Here is a 21264-nt window from a genome sequence, read left to right as displayed (position 1 = left end):
ATATTTTGTACATACATAAGGAAAACCTATGATTCCGGGGCGGGGTTAATTTTGACATTAGATGCAAAATTTGAACAACTTTGGTAGAGTTCTATTGATGATATCATATACCAAATATTAAAGCTCAAAGCCTTGTACCTTCAGACAAGAGGATATTTTAAGTTTTTCTCACCAAAGAATCAATCAGGACCAATGGTTTTTCACAAGAAGTTTTTTTAAATTCACTATATAATCCATATAACATACATGCAAACATACATGCATACATACATAGTTTCTTTGTATGGACTTTAACTTTCACTAACCATCAATTATATAAAAAAGGTAAAGAAAAGCATTTACTAATAGTATACTACACATGCAAAAATCACACAAACCTTTCAAAATTCTTATGCATTTTGTGTATGAAAAGAGCCCGTAACTGTTAAACTAGGGCGCTTCTTATAACGTTATTTTATTAAAAGGTTTCGGATAACGTTTTGGTGCAATAAATTGTAACAATATTGGTCACAATTACTGTTTTTATAATTCCATAGTTCAAAGTCGGCAATTATGGTACAAGTCTAGCCATAATTTTGGAATAATCATAGATTTAACTATGTACAATAAATGATATGCAAATCAAAGACAGGATCAAAGAGTATTATCACAAAGATTACGAATAAGAACTTTATATACACACATTTATTCATGTTAATATGTTTATTTTATATCTACTCAAAAGATGAAATTTTGTAATAGTTTTGATATAAGTAAAAATGTAAACTGTAACATGCATTGTACAGTACACCGTTTCGCAACTTTAAACTGTGATTTCACAGATCTATGTCAAAACATATACCAAGTACATTGCCAGTGTCAAATAAACGATGAATATTGTGAAAATAATTTCAAAATTATTTATAAAACTACAATCACGAGAGCATTATCCCAATTACAGTTTTAGTAATCCTATCTTTAATTAAAGTATGCACAATTTAAATGTCTGACCAGGCCTAAAATGTCAATGCACTTTTTAAAATTGAATATCAAAATGAAATACCAAAATGATGAAATCAGTAACATAATTTAGATTTTTCTCTGTCTCTAATAGTTTTTAGGTAAAGATGTAAAATATCCATATCACACTTATTGGTTTCCTCTTCTACATCTGAAAACAACAAAGCAAAGATGTGAGGGAAAATATAACGTAAGTAAAGACTTTCAAAGATATTCTTATATAAAAAATTGCACACGTAGGTATACATTAACGGAGAAGTAAACGGACATTTACAGATAAAATCACACGAACACGCACCGTTGTTGCAGGTTTTTAACATGCATGACTCAGGGTGCATTTTTGAATAAAGTTGATGAAACTGACGGACCTGATTGTTTTATTATTAAAACAAAACTTTCAAGTGATATCGCGCTAGCACAGACAAAATTGATTTCTTTATATGAAAAACATTAACAACATTTTCTTTAATCTTACGCTAGATAAGCGCAAATACACATTATTCGTGGACTTACATCAGATGTACATAGCGTTTGTACTAAATTAACTTCACCTCGTTGGTTTGAGCTTTAAATGAGTCCTCGTGCTTTAACAGATATTGACGCACGAAATTATCTAAATTAATACATTCATGAAAGTAAGTGGCAGTTTTGAGTTTGAAAAATTAAATTAAGAAAATAAAGTATAATTTTACCAAAACAATGTAAATTGAAATTAAGCTTAAGTTTATAAATGTAACTTACAACTCTAAATTCTCATACACGACACGCAATTCTGTGGGTTTACGATTATCTGTAAAATGCCAAAATATTTATTATAATAATCGTGAAAAAGAAAACAATCTGTTTCACTTGGTTGTGTCTCTTTTCTATCCTCTAAACAATGTTTACCTTCCACAATATATGTTTACTTTTAGATTCAGTACTTAAGTTATTTTTTACAATACTCTTTAGACATTTGGCACATTTTGCAAGTTTTATTTTCCAGCATCATATACTTCATCATATAATGTATTAGACAATTATGCAATAATCAGAAGCTGGGGTCATCTGCCTTAAAAATATCACTAGAGCAAACTTTGAAGATAACAAAACGCTGCAACAGACCGAATAGTGCTTTGTGCAGCTACCTGATGAAAGAAGCTTGACATACGTACATAATTTACATGCTTGGCATCACAGCTAGATGTTTTTTATCTTTATTTTTTTCCACGTTTGAATGTACTTAAAAAATACATAACGAGCTATTTTGATCATGTTCAGTAGATAAAAATGGGCTCCAAAGTGTTTTACAATTTGCCATGGTAATCTTACCTCTATTATTGGATTAATTTTACACTAATTGGGTTAAAAACGATTTTGGAACCTAAGATCAAATAAGCACCTGACACTGGTTGGATTTCAACTGCAGCACTTAAGGCAGTTGCTGCAACAATCGCCAAGCTCCTATATGAGCCCCTTAATGACATATAGGAACATGAGGAGGTATCAATAGAATGGCAACGGAGGGACAGCTATGGTAAAGGATACATCTGTTAGGGAGAAACGAGTCATACCGTAAACATTTGCCAAGCCAAGCAGAAGGAAGACTGTATTACATTGATTGATTCACCCCTATTGTCTGAAGGATGGTATACGCGTTGAGATATCAGAATTGCAGCAACCCTCGTGATCGAAAGAGGCGACTTAATAAGTTCGAATTATTGAAATATATGCATTTCTTAGCTACAGCAGTTGTTGTGGTTTTGACGCCTGGTGCTGCTTAACGTTTAGTGAAATCCGCAGATAACCAAAATCATTGTTCCTGTTTTTGGCGCCATATTGCCCAACCAACCAACCAAACAAACAAACAAACAAAAAATGAATCAACGATCTATCAAAATTCGAGTTCATTTGATTTTGCCAATGTTTTTTTTATTTACGATACACACACATTTTATTTTTGGGGACCATACAACGTTTGAAAACAAATATTGCGAACGTGTCCTGTTAATGGTTTCATGATCGCCGACGTATAAACACATTTGTAAATGTTCAATACTCATAATTTCACCATTGTCATGTTTCTTTGTATGGACTTTAACTTTCACTAACCATCAATTAATTCGCTCAATAAAACATAGCCTGCAACTCACCCTTTTAGTTATGTCGTTTATGGCGTTCCTGTGGCAGCCGTATTTTTTCTATTTTAGAAGTGAAGAATATAAATGCTGATGGTCACTATTCAATGCAATAAAGAAGTCATGACATATCCAATACAGTAAGAAACGCCAAAAAACAAGGTATGTGTACTACCACTACTCACAAATCACTCAATACCAAGAAGACCAACCTCAGGTTTTGTTTCAGTAAGACGTTCAGTAAGATAGCAACGTTATGACCTTATTTAATCTTGACGAGCAAAATTATATTTTCATACCAAATAGATCCAAAGTATCTTTAAAAATGAAGACAGATATGTATAGTGAAATAGCCAGGAATAAACAAAATATTCTGTTTTAAACTGATTGTTTGACTAGTTATATGTCTGTTCATTCCAAGATATAGTCGAGCAAACTCTCTGATATTGTGATATTTTAATTTCTTCAGTCAGATTGGGATAAAATATTGAATTCTCAAATGCTGAAGTATCTTCTGCCTTAATTATACAAACATTATCAAAATCAAAATTTCAACATTTCAGAAATGTTTGATTGTAAGTGTCATGGTTTTGGAAACAATTTTTGCTTTACCAGAAAAGTATTTCCAGATATGCATACGGATTTACAAAATTGATTGTTACAAAATGCTAATACAATTATTCTCTCAACAAAGACCATTTATTTTTGTAAAGCAAATCAATAGTGGTCAAAAATTTACAAACCTATTTGTGTATACATTTCTACCTCATTCGATGTGTCTTGTCTTGCCAAAGACTCATATCCGGCCTGTAAGTCAGTATCTACAAAATAGAAGATTTAGTAGCATACAAATATGGCATACGTCTAGAAATAGAACTTGAGTTACACAACGTCAATAATGTGTTCACAAATTGAGTATATTATCATTATCACAGTGATTTCCACTCTGTGATCTCATGGAAGAAAGTCGATGATAATAACTTATGCAAAACAAGAATTTCAGCTTCAGACAATATACGCTTCCCAAATCTGAACAATTATCAATCAAATCAAATGACTTTCAGTCAATAAATTTAATCCCGAATTTAAAAACATCTGTAAAGGAAATGATTATATTCAAAGGTTTAACATAAATTTTAAAGTATAATAAAGGGAGAGAATCGCGATAGTCGCGATAGCAGAAGACTAAATCAAATGCATTTTATCAATAGTGTTTTCAATTTTATTTTTTGTTATAAAATTAACTTATGTGCTAGAATAGTTGTTAACATTTTAGCATTCCTGCGACCTTAAATTTATCAGATTTCCATATGAATTTACTTTCTTAAAAAATATCAACCAAATGAGTGGTTAATGATGTATGAAAATGATGAGTCTATTTCAATTCCTATATGAACTTGTATAAGGTAAGACAAAATGAATGACCAAATAAGTGTTATTTCAAGTCAAGCAAATTTCTTTGATTAGGCTACTGCCACATTAATTTACTTTGACAATGTCACATAATCTGAGAATGAAACTGAAAAATAAGAGATAACGATTTAAAAAGAAAAATGAAATAAATAACAGATAGTTATATGACAATTACGTTTACTACATTGAAAGCAAAAGCAAGCAAACAAAATTATCGATCTTGAAGTGCAATGGCCAATACGAAGACAATGGCATTATCACTAGAATAGGCCTTATTAAAGTTTTTAAGATTTAGTTCAGAAAAATATATCAAAATAAATTTGAAGCCTAAAGCACATCTGACACATTGTATCTGAATAAAACGACAGTTATATTAATTCTGTAAGCCGAAATGCATGCACTGCCATCGTTACATTTGTGGAGACAAATACAGAAGAATTCAAATCTTTTAAATGTAAGCGTGAAAACTTAGAGATATAAATGTTCATGATAAAAATGTACATTCCTAAGAAGCCTATAATGAGCTTGCTTATTCGAATTGTCGCATACTTATAGAAATATAAACAAATATATAAAGCTTTAAGTAACGGAGAAAAATCAGTGCAATGTAATGGATGTCATTTTTGACGTCAACGTTTAATGTTTAGATATGTTCCGTTATAAAATATTTAATTCAAAATTGACAAATTCCTATTTTAACACACCTCCATAATAAAAGGAAATGTGCACGAGATAGTGCTAACACTAAATATATTTTACAAGAATATGATATCATGACCTTATTAAGTTGAAGAGAAATTGTTAAAATTGTGTTATCTGTCTTTTCCTTTGTAAAACAATTGAATAGCCATTATATTTTCATATACTTGGTGTTAGATTAACGAGTTCAATGCTCAGGAGACTTGATTTTAGAACATATTACTTGACACACTATGTCAAATGCAAGGTGTATTACTTTCATAAAGAACATATTGTAATTCATTTATGAATTTGGCAGATCCTTTGGTTATGTTTTCATCATAAGGTACATTGTAACGCTTCAACATTTATGACATACATATTGTTACAGTTATGCTTTAATAAAACACATATCGTAATGCTATCATAAAACACAAAATGTAATGCCTTCTTAAAGGTAAAAACAGCTTCACAATAACTGCTTGTTTTTATTTTCTTACCGTCGTTTCTGCTTCCATTATACCTTAAAAAGAGTATCAAAAATACAATTGTCGGGATATTTACCATTTTGTGATAGTATTACAAATATTATTTAATGTAAAACTATATATAAGCACAAGTCAATATAAACCTGTTCTACACTATTCATGGACATTTAAGAACGCTTATTTCATATATTTTTTGACATTCAGAATATTCCGTAATGGTTTGGCCAAAACTCGTCTGTACATCGTAAAACACATTAAAAAACAATATTCCAGTATTAGTCAACATTAAGGCAAGATTATAGCAACAAACATTTGAATTTCTTCAGAAGTTTTTGTATCGTCAATCTTTAAATGTTGGTATAGTGCACATGTATGAAGATTTCAGTAACAAATTACTAACATTTTTAGATTTCGAAAACAATAATTATTGTACCTGTAAGATATATCTTTTTTCTAGATACCGTAGTTCTAACAAATTTTGAAGATGAGTGATACGAATGTCACATTTTATATCATGAATGAATAGCATATGTTATGTCATGAATGAATATCACATTTTATGTCCTGAATGAATATAACATTTTATGTGATGAATGAATATCACATTTTATGTCATAAATGATTCTATTGAATGAAAGTTTAATACGTATCAGATACCTTTCACGGACATGCCGTAATAGAAAAGAGCAAGAAACTCGAGGTTAGCGTTTTACAATAATAACTAACACTGACCATTTCTACAACACTATTGTTATAAAATATTTACATAACATCTGAATAAGGACATACTCATTGTCAACCCCGTCTGTTCTGGTCACCAACAATGCACCTTTTCTTCTTTTATAAACCATAATGAAAGATATGACAGAGGTCAGAACCGCAGTTATAGGAATACCTATAGCCAGACCCAAAACATAGCTGTGAACCATAGCTTTTCTTGATTCTGAATAAAACAAAATGTATAAATTTTGATAGAAAACAAGCAAAAATTAGGAAGATAATATTTGTTTTCAACCGATCACCGATATGTTCGCTCAAGATAAAATACTTTCATTTATTTGTCAATGGTTAAAATTAATATAATTATTCGACAAATTTTAGACAATGTTAAATAAACTCATACAATAGGGAGAGAGCTCCACAATTATTGTTTTGTCTTTAAATATAACCATAACCTGTGGTTAACAGACAATACCTTTTACAATAAGTGATATACTTTTTGATGCTATCCCACCTATACCATTGTGTGCCGTGCAGGTGTATGTACCGGAATAGTCTGTCGAGACGCTTGTTAAATTGATATCGAGTAGTTTTGTTTCGTAAACCACTTAAAGAGAAAATGATAATACTTCATATATCACTTTGGACACCTTTTAATCTAGCATATGAGAAAGACATAATTTACCAGTAAATGTTGAATTTCTCGTAGTTTGCAAAGGTATCTTAAAATGATTCATATCATTAGGGTTTGACATACAGACAAACATATAACGTGTACAATATAACAACTAGTAAAGTAACTAAAATCAAGGAAACAGTGTTTTTTTTAGATAGTTCTGATTGACTACATAAAGTGTAGCATATTGTCAATGATTTGCAGATTTCTGTATTATACTCGCCTTGAATTAAACCAGACTGATTGTACCAAGATATTGTTGACGGTGGATTACTTTCCACGTGGCAAGTCAAGTGAACGTCATCACCGACGAATATATCTTTGTTTTCTTGCCAAGATATGTTAACTATTGGTGAATCTATAAACAATTCAGTTTATAGCAAAATAACATATTTAAACACGAAATGCTAATATGCAATAATTTGAAAACATCTGCAAATTTTGCTAATATTAATGGCACAACAAATTTGAAAAGGACATCGATCGAACCAGGAGTACTTAGCTCATCAACTTTTCAAACATAACTGATACAATCCGGCGATTATTCGCTTGGACATCGCGTGATACTTTTTCCTGTTCAACGTCTCAGTTCTTAGACTCTTAAACAGCTTTGATACATTTCATGGTGATATATGTAATTTAGGCAAATATTATATGAAATCAAAAACCCATATACAGTACGTAGAATATAAAAAAACGTTAAAGAATCTGAATAAATCTCAATCAAAATAGTCTAATAATCATTTCGGTTTGAGGTCATAAACACCTGAACAACATTTTGAAATCAAAATTACGATTTAAGTGTCTTTGTATTATGAAACAAATCTGGTCTCTTGGAATTAGCACGACATTGTTTCCAAGTATTCTTTTTTTAAGGTTTGCGACACCTAATTGATCGTTATTTCAATGTTATCTAATTGTCGTGGAATTATCTGTATAGCTAAAAATTGAATTTCTTGTTAGATTGATATGATTTTTTTGCAATATTAACTGTAAATTTTGAAATCGATGATTTTCACTGTTCGGGAATTAAATTGATCGTTAGTATTACTGACTTAAATATCAAAACCACCAACAGTGAAACAGATATAAAAAAACAAGAATAGCAAATAATGAAATACAATGCACATGTAATATTCAGCTTGTATATGTGTTCTAAATTAATTTTTATGTTCGTCGGCAGCAGCGATAAATGAAAGTTATCATCCCCGTTCTTAAGAAATTCAACAATACGAAGAAGTCAAAGTAGGACAAATAATCAAAAATACATATTAAGCAGATGTTTTCTTAGAACGGTTATAAGTAAACATTTCATGTGACATTACTTTGGTGCATTTTTATGACACCATTTTAAAGATATCACGTGTGGACAACGAAAACCAATAAGTAGAATATTAAAAATATATAATAAGATACAATGATGTCTTTCTATCACAAAATGCAATGGCATCAATAAATTCTCTTTTTATCATCTATGTATTGTATATAACTGAAAACAGTGGTACTCACTGTTCAAATTGACCTCATGAAACATGTGTATTTTATGTTCTTAAACCTGTCAGTATTATCACAACGTCTTAACTATTTATATGATCTACCTTAAATCGTTTATTAAACACCTAAATTGTTTTCTATTTTGTTTACAAACATATTCTCAATTCTTAAATTTAATCATTTTATCTTTATTTCGGGTTAAATCAGAGACAAACTTACACAAAATATTGACTTTCTTTTCTCCACATATTCCATTACCAACAGAACTGCAGCACAGTACCTTTACCTGATTATGGAGGCGGGTAAAATTTTTAGTTATCGACGTGGTTATAGTATACATGTTTCCAGGCCCTCTTTTATTTGTCTTCATCGTGCCAGGTTCATTTTGACCATCTATATACAAATTCGATTTTAGTGGTGGTCTGCCATTAATTGCAATACATTGAACTTCACATTTCGTTCCTTCTATTATCTCGTTGAAACTGATTTCAATCTTTTCTGGGGTAACTGAAATATTAAAGTACACATACTATTTCAGTATAACTAGTATGTAAAACTTAATTTAATGTATATAACTCAATTATCTCTTACATTATAACGATAACAATTTTATTGGACCAATGAAAAGTTATGCATATCAAAATGGTAGAGAAACAACCTATTTTACTATCATGTATTAACCTGGTATAGGAGTTCGTAGAACAAAAATACACTCGTAAGTGCTAGCGTAATTAAATTATCTTTTACAAGCATATGAGCCGTGACATAACATTTCCAACATATGGGTCAAATTTGACATTTTTTATTTTTTAAAGATTGTCAAAATCCAATCTTTTCTAAATCATTGTCTCTTAGTTATATACTCTTATTATTTAGTGTCCATTAAATTAAATAATGATACCATATTGCTGTAATATCTTCCTTATTCTGTTCGCATAAAAGTGTTAATTCTGGTTAATATAGTGTACATCAGTCCCTACATGATACTTTATATATGGATAAAGAGAAATACTTGAAAAACATCCTGACAGTGGAAATAAAATAACAATCGAAAGAATAAATGTGATTATTGTTTAATTACTTAAAATAAGTTAGCCCTGAAAGTGTTCTTCATTGCAAGGACAATATATCAAGTGTCAAGATGAAATAAGATTTGTCAACTCATAAATTTCTTTGAAATTCTCTTCTCATCGAACCTGCCGATGGGCGAGTCCCCTTAAGACGGATATTTTGATCTGAACCGCAACATATGACAGCTATTAATCCTATTATTAATCTCAAATAACAACCCAAACTGTTGACAAAATAAAATTTACGCTTAATATCTTATCGTTAAGCATCAGTAATTTCTGAAACGGTAGCTTAGTGGGCTTTGGATTAGAGAGGTAATCGATACTTAATTTATTAAACATATTTCATACAATATCTCCTTTTTTATTATCATTTTAAAAATACGATAAAGATTAAAACAACGTTAAATCAAAATTAACAGGTTTTACCATAAAAGCAGAATACAAAACCTTTATCTTATCAAATCGTTCATCGCAATTGTAAATTATTCGCTGTAAAGCCAAATGTATGGTCGAACAATAAAATTCAAATTATGTGTACTTCAGACATGAAATATGTTAACATTGTGTAAATACATGTCTACGGGATTAAACCGAATTAATAGGCAAAAACGACGAGGCCAAAAACAAACCAAGCATACCTGACTGTGATGCGTTTTTTATCTTAAACAAATAAAGAGATATTTGAATGTACAAGTATATCTCTATCGATGTTTACCATGTTCAAGTATTTCTATCGATATTTACCACATTTTGTTCACTGACGATATTAGCAGTTTGCAATTGACATTTTACATCCATTTAACTCTTATGCTGTCGAATATCTAAAAAATGATAGATCAGATTATTTTTCGCTGAAAACTACACAGTGATGATTGGAAAAGCGTGCGTCATATCATTAAAGAATATTTGCGTGCGTCATTTTTGACGTCGCGTTTCTACGATTACGTCATTTGACCACTATGTTGGAAATGTCATGTCACGGCTCATATTGTTTTAATTGTTTCGTTTATCAGAAAAGGCTAACATTTACTGGTTGCATCGGGAAACATTATTGTCTTTATCGTTAAATGAATCCATAACTGATTTTTAACATATTATTCAAATCATATACTCGGTCAATTTCTTAAAAAATATTGACTAGATCTAATGTATCCATATATATCCGCATGTAGTGTTATATAATATACAGCTTTGATACAGATAGAGCTGAAAGTTGTTTTTTTTTGTACGTTTATGCAAATGAGATGTCAATACTGTAATGACTGCTGCCTTTATTATATAAACAATTTTACGAATTTATTGATTACATACCTGAAACATAAGCCATTACAGATGCCGACGAAAATTCTGAAGGACCTTGATTTTTCACCATACATTTAAATATTGTGTCAATATCTGATCTAGTTGGCACAAAACTGTATTTTACATAAGTATAGGTCACATTAAATCTGTCTTCGTGAGTGTGTATTGCATTCTTAAGCATCAGGTCATTCTTCGACATGAAAACTTCTTCTGATGATCGAGCACCTTTAACGGAACATTCTACCATTACGGCTTCATTAAGAGAGGCCAATATACATCTTTTAAGTTTGCAGTAAGATTTGCGTTCAACGTTGGAAAATACTGGTACTGGTAGAACTGAAATATTTAAATCAACCTCTTTTACTTGTATATGTGAACATCAATAATGTTCATTATATTGGTAAAAAAAATATGACAGAACATAAATACAATAATGTTAGATATGTATGGGGAATATAATCTTACCGCATAGTTTACAAAGAAATTATTATGTTTGCCAGTTTTGCAATTAAATATGAAACGGAACATCAATTTACAAAATTCTGCAAAATGGCCTAATTGTATTACATGTAAATGTCTGAAACAATCATTATTTTCTAAACCCTCTTGATTTTCGAAAGAAATACTTTTGATTTACAAAAGTACAGAAAGTTTTAATATTTCAAATTGAGCAATACAACATTAAGTAATTTCAACCAAAACATAAACAAACTTGTGTGTAACACCATTTTCCTTGATTTAAATGACATAGTGTTTCCAAAATGACTGACCTATGGTCTACGTCTGGCACATTAGATATGACTTTGATTGAGTATGTTTTTGTTTCAGCAGAAAGTACCTAAATGTTACAGCTTATGATTGCTTTTATACCATTATTTTATTGTTTGTTTTCCTTCTTTTTTCAAAGCGGCAAGTACCATGAACTAAGATTAGAACAGTATATTATTATCACCATTATCTTTTATGTATATATGCAGTTTCTTTAGGAGGGGGTGGAGTTTATGAAAAATTCACTTTAACGATTTATCTTTAGAATAATGTTAAAGCAATATAAGATAGTTACCAATATTCAAATAAACTGAATTTGACACTGTGTTACCGCAATTTACTCTGTATTCACCTCTATCGCTTAAATCTGTCTTTAAAATATCAAGGGTATGCATCCGTTTCTCTTCAGTCTCTGCTATCTCATACTTCCCACCAGCCAGTTGATTAAAGGATGAAACCAATTTCTTTTCCCAGATCACGTTTTTGCCAGAAGCAACAAAGAATTGAAAAGCAACTTGGTCTCCGTCTGTGATGTTTGATTTTGTGATCCAAAGCTCGCCACATTTATCAATGCAACCTTAATGAAACAATGATGACTAAATTAAACGAAAATTAATATGAAATTAGGCAAAGCCTATGAACAGGGAAGTCGGTTGAGAAGAATCGTTGATTTTTTTTAAGATGTCATCCAGTATTATATGCACTGCTTCCGTTTTCACTTGGAACATCTGGAGAATTATTACTAATTATAAGCCAATCAGTTGCGATATTTCCGTTATTGGAATATCCAGCCTATTATCTGGAGTTACATTGAAAATGACGGCGCCCAACTAGAAATGACATTGAAAATTTCACTGATAGGTATAGAAATATACATATTTTTAATGTTTTATTTGGTTTCCATTTAATTATGCATGTGTGCTATACCCTAGGTCCCGAAATTTGACTTCTCCGTGTAAAATAAAATGGTGACCAATTTAGCATACATGTAAATATAATTATGTTTTAGATTATCTATCTTAATGATAAATTAATTGTTAATTCCTTTATCCCAACTACACGATTTATCCCAACTTGTCATTTACATTTATTAAAGCCTCTTAATAATATTATAAAAGAGGTAAATATAGAAGAATTTAAAACGTTTGAATACAAAGTGTAAATATTGTACACATCTCCAGATTGTGCAGTGGATATGCTAGCTAAATACTCTTCAATGTTTCGTACCGCATGTGTTGTCTTTCAGTTGATGTGAAAGAATTTTTTATTTTCATGATATGTTTAATTTAAACTATCAATCCTTATACCATGCGGGAATCGTTTAATATCTCAAAAGAAAATTGTTATACAGTAGCAAAAGTTCAAAAGCAAAGGAATGAAACCATTCGATAACTTAATGTCGAACTAGCTTACAGAATTGTGATGACCATATCACAATGCCCCCTCAAACAGTTCATATAAGATGACATATTGCGAATTTTCTACAATGATATCTCAATTTTCGCTTAATATTCGTTTTCATAACCCTATCTTTTATTACACAAAATGGAGTGATGTAATATGTGACGTGGTAACAATCTCACTCTGCTTTAATGAAAATGTTATCATTGATTCAACTTATACCTCCTTCTGAAGAGTTTCCAATTACAGTTAGACGTGAACGACCGATGAATCTTTCACCATTAAAAATCAAATATTCTCCACTGTCTGTTGAATTAATCGCTGATATAAATAAGATGAACTTGTCACCATGTTTTAATTCAAAGTATTTGGTTGTATCATAGTATTGTATTTTCTTGTGTTCATAAATTGTTTCTACCGTTGCTGTATCTATATGTTCTCTGACCCATCTGCGTTCTTTGCCGCTCTGGTTTGGTGTGTAAATTAGGCGTGCTGTATGGCATTCCATTACCCTTTCTGGTTCGAACTTTATGGTCCCAAATTTCATTAAATCTGAAATTGAATATAATGTCCATGTAAGATAAACATTAAATGAGGTCTACATGAATAGAAATTCTTTTTGAAATACCACTAAATTAATATGACTACAGTCTTGCAATGGCCTACAAATTTAAAGCAATACCAATCTTTTGAAAACGGCATATAAGATATAAAATCTGTACTAAAATATTAGTTTGATTTTGGGAAATTTTATTATTACCTCATTTCATATGCATAATCATGCATTAAGTTACAAGATTTTTACCAAGATTTAATTTAATTTTATGATTAGGAAGGAATTTGATACAAGAGTAAAGTTGATATTTAAAGTTCCTGTAACTCAATTTATTATTCTTTATGGTATATTTTTCGATTAAAAATCATGACATTACTATTATAGTTAAAAGTTACACCGCAATTATGAGTATAAACTTGAATTACTTTTGTATGCGCAGCGTTCGCTAAGTTGTTGCACGCCTTACACGTGCGTCTTTTTCCCGCGCTTCATCGAAACAGGCACATGTTGAATATGTATAAGGTCGCACGTTCTGTTTTGTTTTGTAATTCTTATAGCCTATTCATATAACAAAAACAATTATTGACTAGCGTGTCATTGAATATGATGTGATATTCACCAGCAGAAAGTTATATTGACCTCGGCTAACGCCTCAGTCAATATGTCATCTGCCGGTGAATATCACATCATATTCAATATTTCATTAGTGAATTGTATTGTTTATTGCATCAACGGAATTGAAAATCTAACCATTTAAAAACATTAAAAAATTAGATGTTTGTTTTTTGCGACATTTTATGACTGTTCAACTCCTTCAACACATGCCTTGGTACATGATGTTTACAGATATCATTTTTGCAAGTGATTTAATTCAATAAAAATGCCGATCATTTTTAACAAAGAAATTTATAAGTTGGTCTCATAGCCTATCAAATAATATTAATACAAGTGTACAAGATGTGCCCACTACTACTGAAGAGGCTATGGAGACTCCTCAAGGTGGTTTGGAGAAAAGGGAAAGTACTAGAAGCCTGGAAGGAAGCAGAGGGAATATTCACGCCCAAGGAAAGGAACTCCAAGACAGTCAATCAGTTCCGGACCATCTCGCTACTAAATGTCGAGGGGAAGATATTCTTCGCTATCCTGTCCAGAAGACTTACCTCTTTCCTGACGACCAACGCGTACATCGACACTTCAGTCCAGAAGGGTGGAGTACCTGGTTTCTCCGGTTGTGTAGAGCACACCAGCGCTATCACCCAACTAATTCAAGAGGCGAAGACGGAGAAGAAAGACTTGACAGTAGTTTGGCTCGATCTTGCCAACGCATACGGATCTATTCCCCATCAGCTGATCTACACAGCCCTCCAGCACTACCACGTCGACAACCATGTCCAGAAAATCATCACCAGCAACCTTGACGGCATCAAGCTTCGGTTTTCTGTTGGCGACCAGCTGACGAAGTGGCAGAAGTTGGAGAAAGGTATAGTCACCGGCTGTTCTGTTTCTGTGGTACTCTTCGTCATGGGGATGAATCTGCTCATCAATGCTGCCATTAGAGAGACCCGCGGACCAAAGACAGATTCAGGTATCTACCTCCCATCAAGCCGAGGTTTTATGGATGGCCTCATGTTGACGACACCAACACACGTCCAGGCTAGATGGATGTTGACAGTACTGACAGACGTCGCGTCATGGGCCCGAATGAAATTCAAGGCCGTAGAGTCCAGGTCCCTCATTATCAAGAAAGGCAAGACGACAGACAGATTCGTGCTCCGAGTACAGAACGAGGAGATCCCATCCATCACGAAGCACCCAATCAAGTGCCTTGGGAAGTGGTTTGATGCCAGCCTAGTAGACAAGGACAACGTCAAGAAGCTAGAGAACCAGGTAGAAGACGGGCTGAAGAAGATAGACCGGAGCAACCTACCTGGGACGTTCAAGGCCTGGCTGTACCAGCATGCCTTACTACCAAGGCTGATCTGGCCAATGATGCTGTACGAGGTACCCAGCTCAACAATAGAAGCCTTAGAGAGAATCACCAGCCGACATCTTTGCAAGTGGCTTGGAATCCCACCCAGTGTTGGACTGTATGGGAAAACCAACAAACTGCAACTCCCACTATTTTCACTGGTAGAAGAATTCAAGACGGCGAAGAAAAGACTGGTGCTTACCCTAAGAGACTCCCCAGATGAGCAGATCCGGGAAGCAGGGATCGTTACCCGTACTGGTAGTAAGTGGTCAGCGACAGAGACTGTCAGCCAGGCGGAGAGCTCTCTCATGCACAAGGACATCGTCGGTGTAACGGCTGTCGGACGACAAGGTATTGGTGCAACCAAAACACTCCTATGGAGTCAAGCCAACCAGACTGAGAGGCGAGCCCTGATACAGTCAGAAGTACGGAAGGAAGAGCAAAACAAGAGACAGGCCAGAGAGGTAGAGATGGGTGCGCAGGGTGCATGGACAACGTGGGAAACCATGGAAAGGAAGCTGACCTGGGAAGACATCTGGAAGTATGAACCACTTCGTCTATCCTTCCTCCTCAGGTCAGTTCATGACCTCCTGCCATCTCCAGCTAACCTCTGCCGATGGGGACTAATCACAGACCCAACATGCAGTCTGAGCAAGAAACCAGGCACTCTGGAACATGTTTTATCTTCCTGCTCCACAGCACTGACGCAGGGCAGATATCGCTGGCGACACGACAACGTCCTCAGAGAGGTTGCCGATTGGCTGGAAGGGGAGAAGAAGAAGCCAAGCAGAAGTAACTCACAGGCAGGCCACATCAACTTTGTGAGACCGGGTGAAACTGCGAAGACAGAAGCTTCACAGAAGAAATCGATCCTTGACGGCGCTACAGGATGGAATATGTCAGTCGATCTAGGAATGAAGCCTGTGTTCCCGGGTATCGTCCAGACCAACTTGAGACCAGACATTGTACTGTGGTCCGAGACAGGGAAGAAGCTCGTTGTCATCGAGTTGACAGTACCTTGGGAGACGAGATGTGAAGAGGCCAATGAGAGGAAGAAGGCCAAGTACACTGAACTACTTGAGCAGTGCCGACACCGAGGTTGGCGGACTTGGCTATTCCCCATCGAAGTAGGCGCTAGAGGGTTCTGTGCGCAATCTGTATGTAGACTGATGACAGCTGTTGGCACCACTGGCAGAGACAGGCGCCGGGCAATCAAGAAGCTGAGCCAGGCTGCAGAGCGGGCGTCTAGCTGGCTGTGGCTACGACGCGAGGAGACAAGCTGGATGCGATCAACCTCCACACCGTAAGACGGTGGGCCCACCCGCCATTACAGATGTACTTGGATAAGGGCCGAAACATCTGGCGGGCACCAAGCTGACGATGGAGGAAGATCCGCAGTCGAAAACCATACCTCAGAAAGGTGCGTTTAAGACTGTATTATCCACATACCACTCAGTTTTATTTATGAGCATTTAAAAAAATATTTAATAGATAATAATACAAAAAATAGTAATTCACTTTAACAAGAAAGTCAATAAATTTTGCATCAGAATGACCCTCCAATGCCGAGTATTATGATAATTTATTATGTCTTATATCTAAAGCTTGTTAAAATTGTGTATGTTCTTGTTTCTGCTGTGGCCTCTTTTGCTTCTATTGTTAGTATTAATATATTATGCTACTACTACTACTACTACTACTACTACGACTACGACTACGACTACGACCACGACCACGACCACGACCTCTACCTCTACGACTACGACTACGACTACGACGACGACGACGACGACTACTACGCCTACTACTACTACTACTACTACTACTTCTACTACTACTACTACCACTACTACCACTACTACTACTACTACTACTACTACTACTACTACTACTACTACTACTACTACTACTACGACGACGACGACGACTACTACTACTACGACTACTACGACTACGACTTCGACTACGACTACTACGACTACTACTATACTACGACTACGACTACGACGACGACGACGACTACGACTACTACTACGACTACTACTACTACTACGACTACTACTACGACTACTTCTACGACTTCTTCTCTTACTACCCATCCTACTACTACTACTACTACTACTACTACTACTACTTCTTCTACTACTTCTACTACTACTACTTCTAATACCTCTACTACTACTTATCCTACTTCCAATCCTACTACTTCTACTTCTACTACTTCTACTACTACTTCTCCTACTTCCCATCCTACTACTTCTACTACTACTTCTACAACTACTACTTCTACTACTACTACTTCTACTACCTCTACTACTACTTCTCCTACTTCCAATCCCACTACTACTACTACCACTTCTACTACTACTACTTCTACTACTACTTCTCCTACTTCCCATCCTACTACTTCTACTACTACTTCTACAACTACTACTTCTACTACTTCTTCTCCTTCTTCCCATCCTGCCACTACTTCTACTACTTCTACTACTACTACTGCTACTACTACCATTTCCACCACCACCACCACTACTACCACTACTACTACTACTACCATTTCCACCACCACCACCACCATTACTACCACTTTTATTTTATTTTATCATTATCATTATAATTATGATGATAATGGTAATTAAAACTGTCATTATTATTGTTGGTGGTGGTGGTGTTCTTGTAGTTGTTGTTGTTGTTGTTAATGTTGTACCATTATTAATTTTTAATATTATTATTACTGTTATTGTTGTTGTTGCTATTGCTATTGTTGTTGTTGTTGTTATTTTTGTTGTTGTTGCTGTTTATTATCATTGAATTTGTTCTTCAGGAACATAAATTAGGGACGCACGTAATTACTAAGAGTATGATCTAAACGGATCGGAAATAGGTCATTAGTACAGAACTTAGTTATTAAGTATAAAAAATTTGATACTTGTCAAATGTTAGATATGCATTGTTCAAAGACAATAGCCAGGGAAGTTTTCTATAAAGATATAAGAGAGTCACTTATAATATGGAAAGAATAGGGTTTTTAATTTTCTACATTACTGAGCCACTTTTCAAATGGAAATAATTGGGGTTTTCATTTTCTTCTGCAAAACAATGCGCTGAAATTTATGATGAAAGTTATATTGTATTCAAGAAAATATTGTTTTTATTTGAATGTTATGATTATCATTATTTGTACTGGTATTATTTTTATTAAACGATATATTATTACCCGTTGGAGCCCTTTAAAAGGTTCAGCACAAAGACTGGGAATCTTTTAAAGTTACTAGTATCAATCTTGATTAACATCTCAAAGTTATAATGCAGCCTTTTCGCAAAAAAAGGTTTTATAAAAAAGAGAATAAAGGAAGAAGTAATTTAAAAGATTAGAATAAAATGAAATCATTAATGATATACATATACATGTACACTCGAAATACTTAATGGATTGCTAAAGGTCTTTCATTAAATATTTGAAACTAAATACCCGAATAAAAATGATTGTTTCACGAATGCAACCACGTGGATAAAATACTTTGTAGTATATCGTTTTAGATAAAAGTTTTATACAAATTTATTACAAATAAAAAACGAAAATGGAATTTGATTCAAAGCAACAATCACTGACTTACATATATGCTACAAAACTTCTTAATATTATGATAAATTTAAAACTACAAGTCCCTAGATCAAGTCAAATTGTAGAACAAAAAGAATAATAATTGAGAATAAAACGAGGGGTGTTTAAATATGAATGCAACTGGGTCAATTTTCAGAAGTGCTTAAAAAAGAGTACCGAAATAGATATCTCAATCCTTCAAAATACTTATCATCATTTAATATACAAGGTTTTAGTCTTTTATTCATATCCATTTTAATGATTGCTGATAAAATTTTAAAGTATACTGTTCAGACATTGGAAAAAAGCCGAACCTAGTTTGTCTCGTTTGATATTTTCTTCCAGCAAGGTGTTTATTAAGCCTCGGAAATAGGAAAAGGTCACAACTCACATAAAAATAGAAAATAATTTGTTAAAGTTAAGTTAGCCTTACATGTACATATACTTAAAGAAAATAATACATTTTATCGTAAAACCTTCTAGAAGTTTGATATTATTTGATTTTTCATACAATATTTGTTTATAATGAAATTCTTTTATGAAATAGTTTTTATTCTTGTTACAATATATAACCTCACTTAAAGACCCTTTAAACACAAAGAAATATGAAAAAAACATACATGTATTTAATATACGATTTTTAAACTTGTATTAGGCATTTGATACCTACAGGCCAGTGATCTCATTTTTAACTTATTCCAACTGATTTTAATATACGTGTACTAAAATCTTCTTTTTTGTTCTCTTTTACATTTTGTATAAGCTGAGATGAAATGTTTGTTAAGTAAAATAATCACATTATTTTTAAATAATCAACTAAACTGAGTGTTACTCACATGAGGGCCTTATCCCTATAATCATAAAGAAAACACATAAAGATGCGGCCATTAAATATTTCATTCTGATTTGTAAAGATGTTTTAAAAATAACGCACAAATACTGAATATTAACGAAGTCTATATCATATGTTTTTAAAATGATCGAAAATAAAATTAAGGACGTTAATGGTAATTATGAAAAGTATCTAGATATAAGCAAGAAATCGATTTCAATTAACATTATTTAAAACAACAAGGAGTCCATTGTCAAATTTGACCACACTTGAAATATGAATGGGTCTTTTTTTTAAACATTTTTGCTCTTAAAAATCATCTTGAAAATTTCGATATAAACGGAAATTAATTCTGCAAATTTTATTGTCTGATCTTTTTCCGCTTGTCTTTCAAAAAAGTATTCTGACATTATGTATGTATAACAATAGACAAACATTAAGTTGGTAGCATGTATATAAAACCATGTACTTAGACAATGTTTGCTATTATACTCCGACATTCATTCGTGATGTGCATGTCGCACGGAGTGCATAGGTCACACAATTGTCTTTCGTTGTTCAACGATGTGAAAAATTTGGTCTCTACGAAGACAGACAGCTTGAGAAGTCCTCCGTAGCGACTCAACAAAAGTCGATAGATGGCATAGTCAAGTATGTCTAATGAGATAGGAACTGGCTGTAACTAAATATCTGATATGACTGTTTTTAAACACACAAACCCTGTCGGTGAACGGCTAGCTCACCACCAAGAGTGATTTGTGTCCTTATATATGGGAAACATTACCTTATCTTAATTCTCCAACTTTAGTTTTTGCATATTCTATGCTCATTATCATTATTATGACATTCTACCAACGTCGTGACATTACCCCATCCCCCCCCCTTCGAGAAGTGTTGTCCCAAGACTTGGTCTGGAAATCATTGGGTACGTCAACTCAAGGCCGGCAGTTGACTACATCCCTCACACTGGCCACCAAATCTTACGTTGTAACGCACATAATTCATGTCAGTAAAAAGCTAGCTCACCACCAAGAGTGGTTTGTGTCCTTATATATGGGAAACATTCCCTTATGTTAATTCACCAACCTACACTTCATATCGCTCTGATCGAATGCATTTTGTCTTATAAATATATTTATACAAACAACCATTGAAACTCCTGAGAGGATGCCAT

General features: G+C 33.3%; 1 protein-coding gene across 1 annotated transcript; it reads right to left on the bottom strand.

Annotated features, from left to right (window-relative positions):
* Positions 1-317: 317 nt before the first annotated feature.
* On the bottom strand, positions 318-20212 carry LOC132731851 (titin-like). The gene is made up of 12 exons (XM_060718136.1): positions 20095-20212; positions 13352-13681; positions 12024-12305; positions 10970-11296; positions 8805-9092; positions 7315-7449; positions 6891-7022; positions 6485-6638; positions 5708-5730; positions 3860-3937; positions 1741-1789; positions 318-1150 (listed from the first exon to the last, which is right to left on the bottom strand). Exons 1-12 carry the CDS (start codon positions 20156-20158, stop codon positions 1129-1131), a joined length of 1884 nt encoding a protein of 627 aa, XP_060574119.1. The 5' UTR covers positions 20159-20212; the 3' UTR covers positions 318-1128.
* Between the last annotated feature and the right edge of the window lie 1052 nt (positions 20213-21264).

The sequence above is a fragment of the Ruditapes philippinarum genome, unplaced genomic scaffold, assembly GCF_026571515.1.
Source record: "Ruditapes philippinarum isolate M1 unplaced genomic scaffold, ASM2657151v2 ctg4888_1_1_1_1, whole genome shotgun sequence".
NCBI classification, from domain to species: Eukaryota; Metazoa; Mollusca; class Bivalvia; order Venerida; family Veneridae; genus Ruditapes; species Ruditapes philippinarum.
The sequence above is the reverse complement of the archived record's forward strand: the minus strand, read 5'-3'. Positions and strand labels throughout refer to the sequence as shown.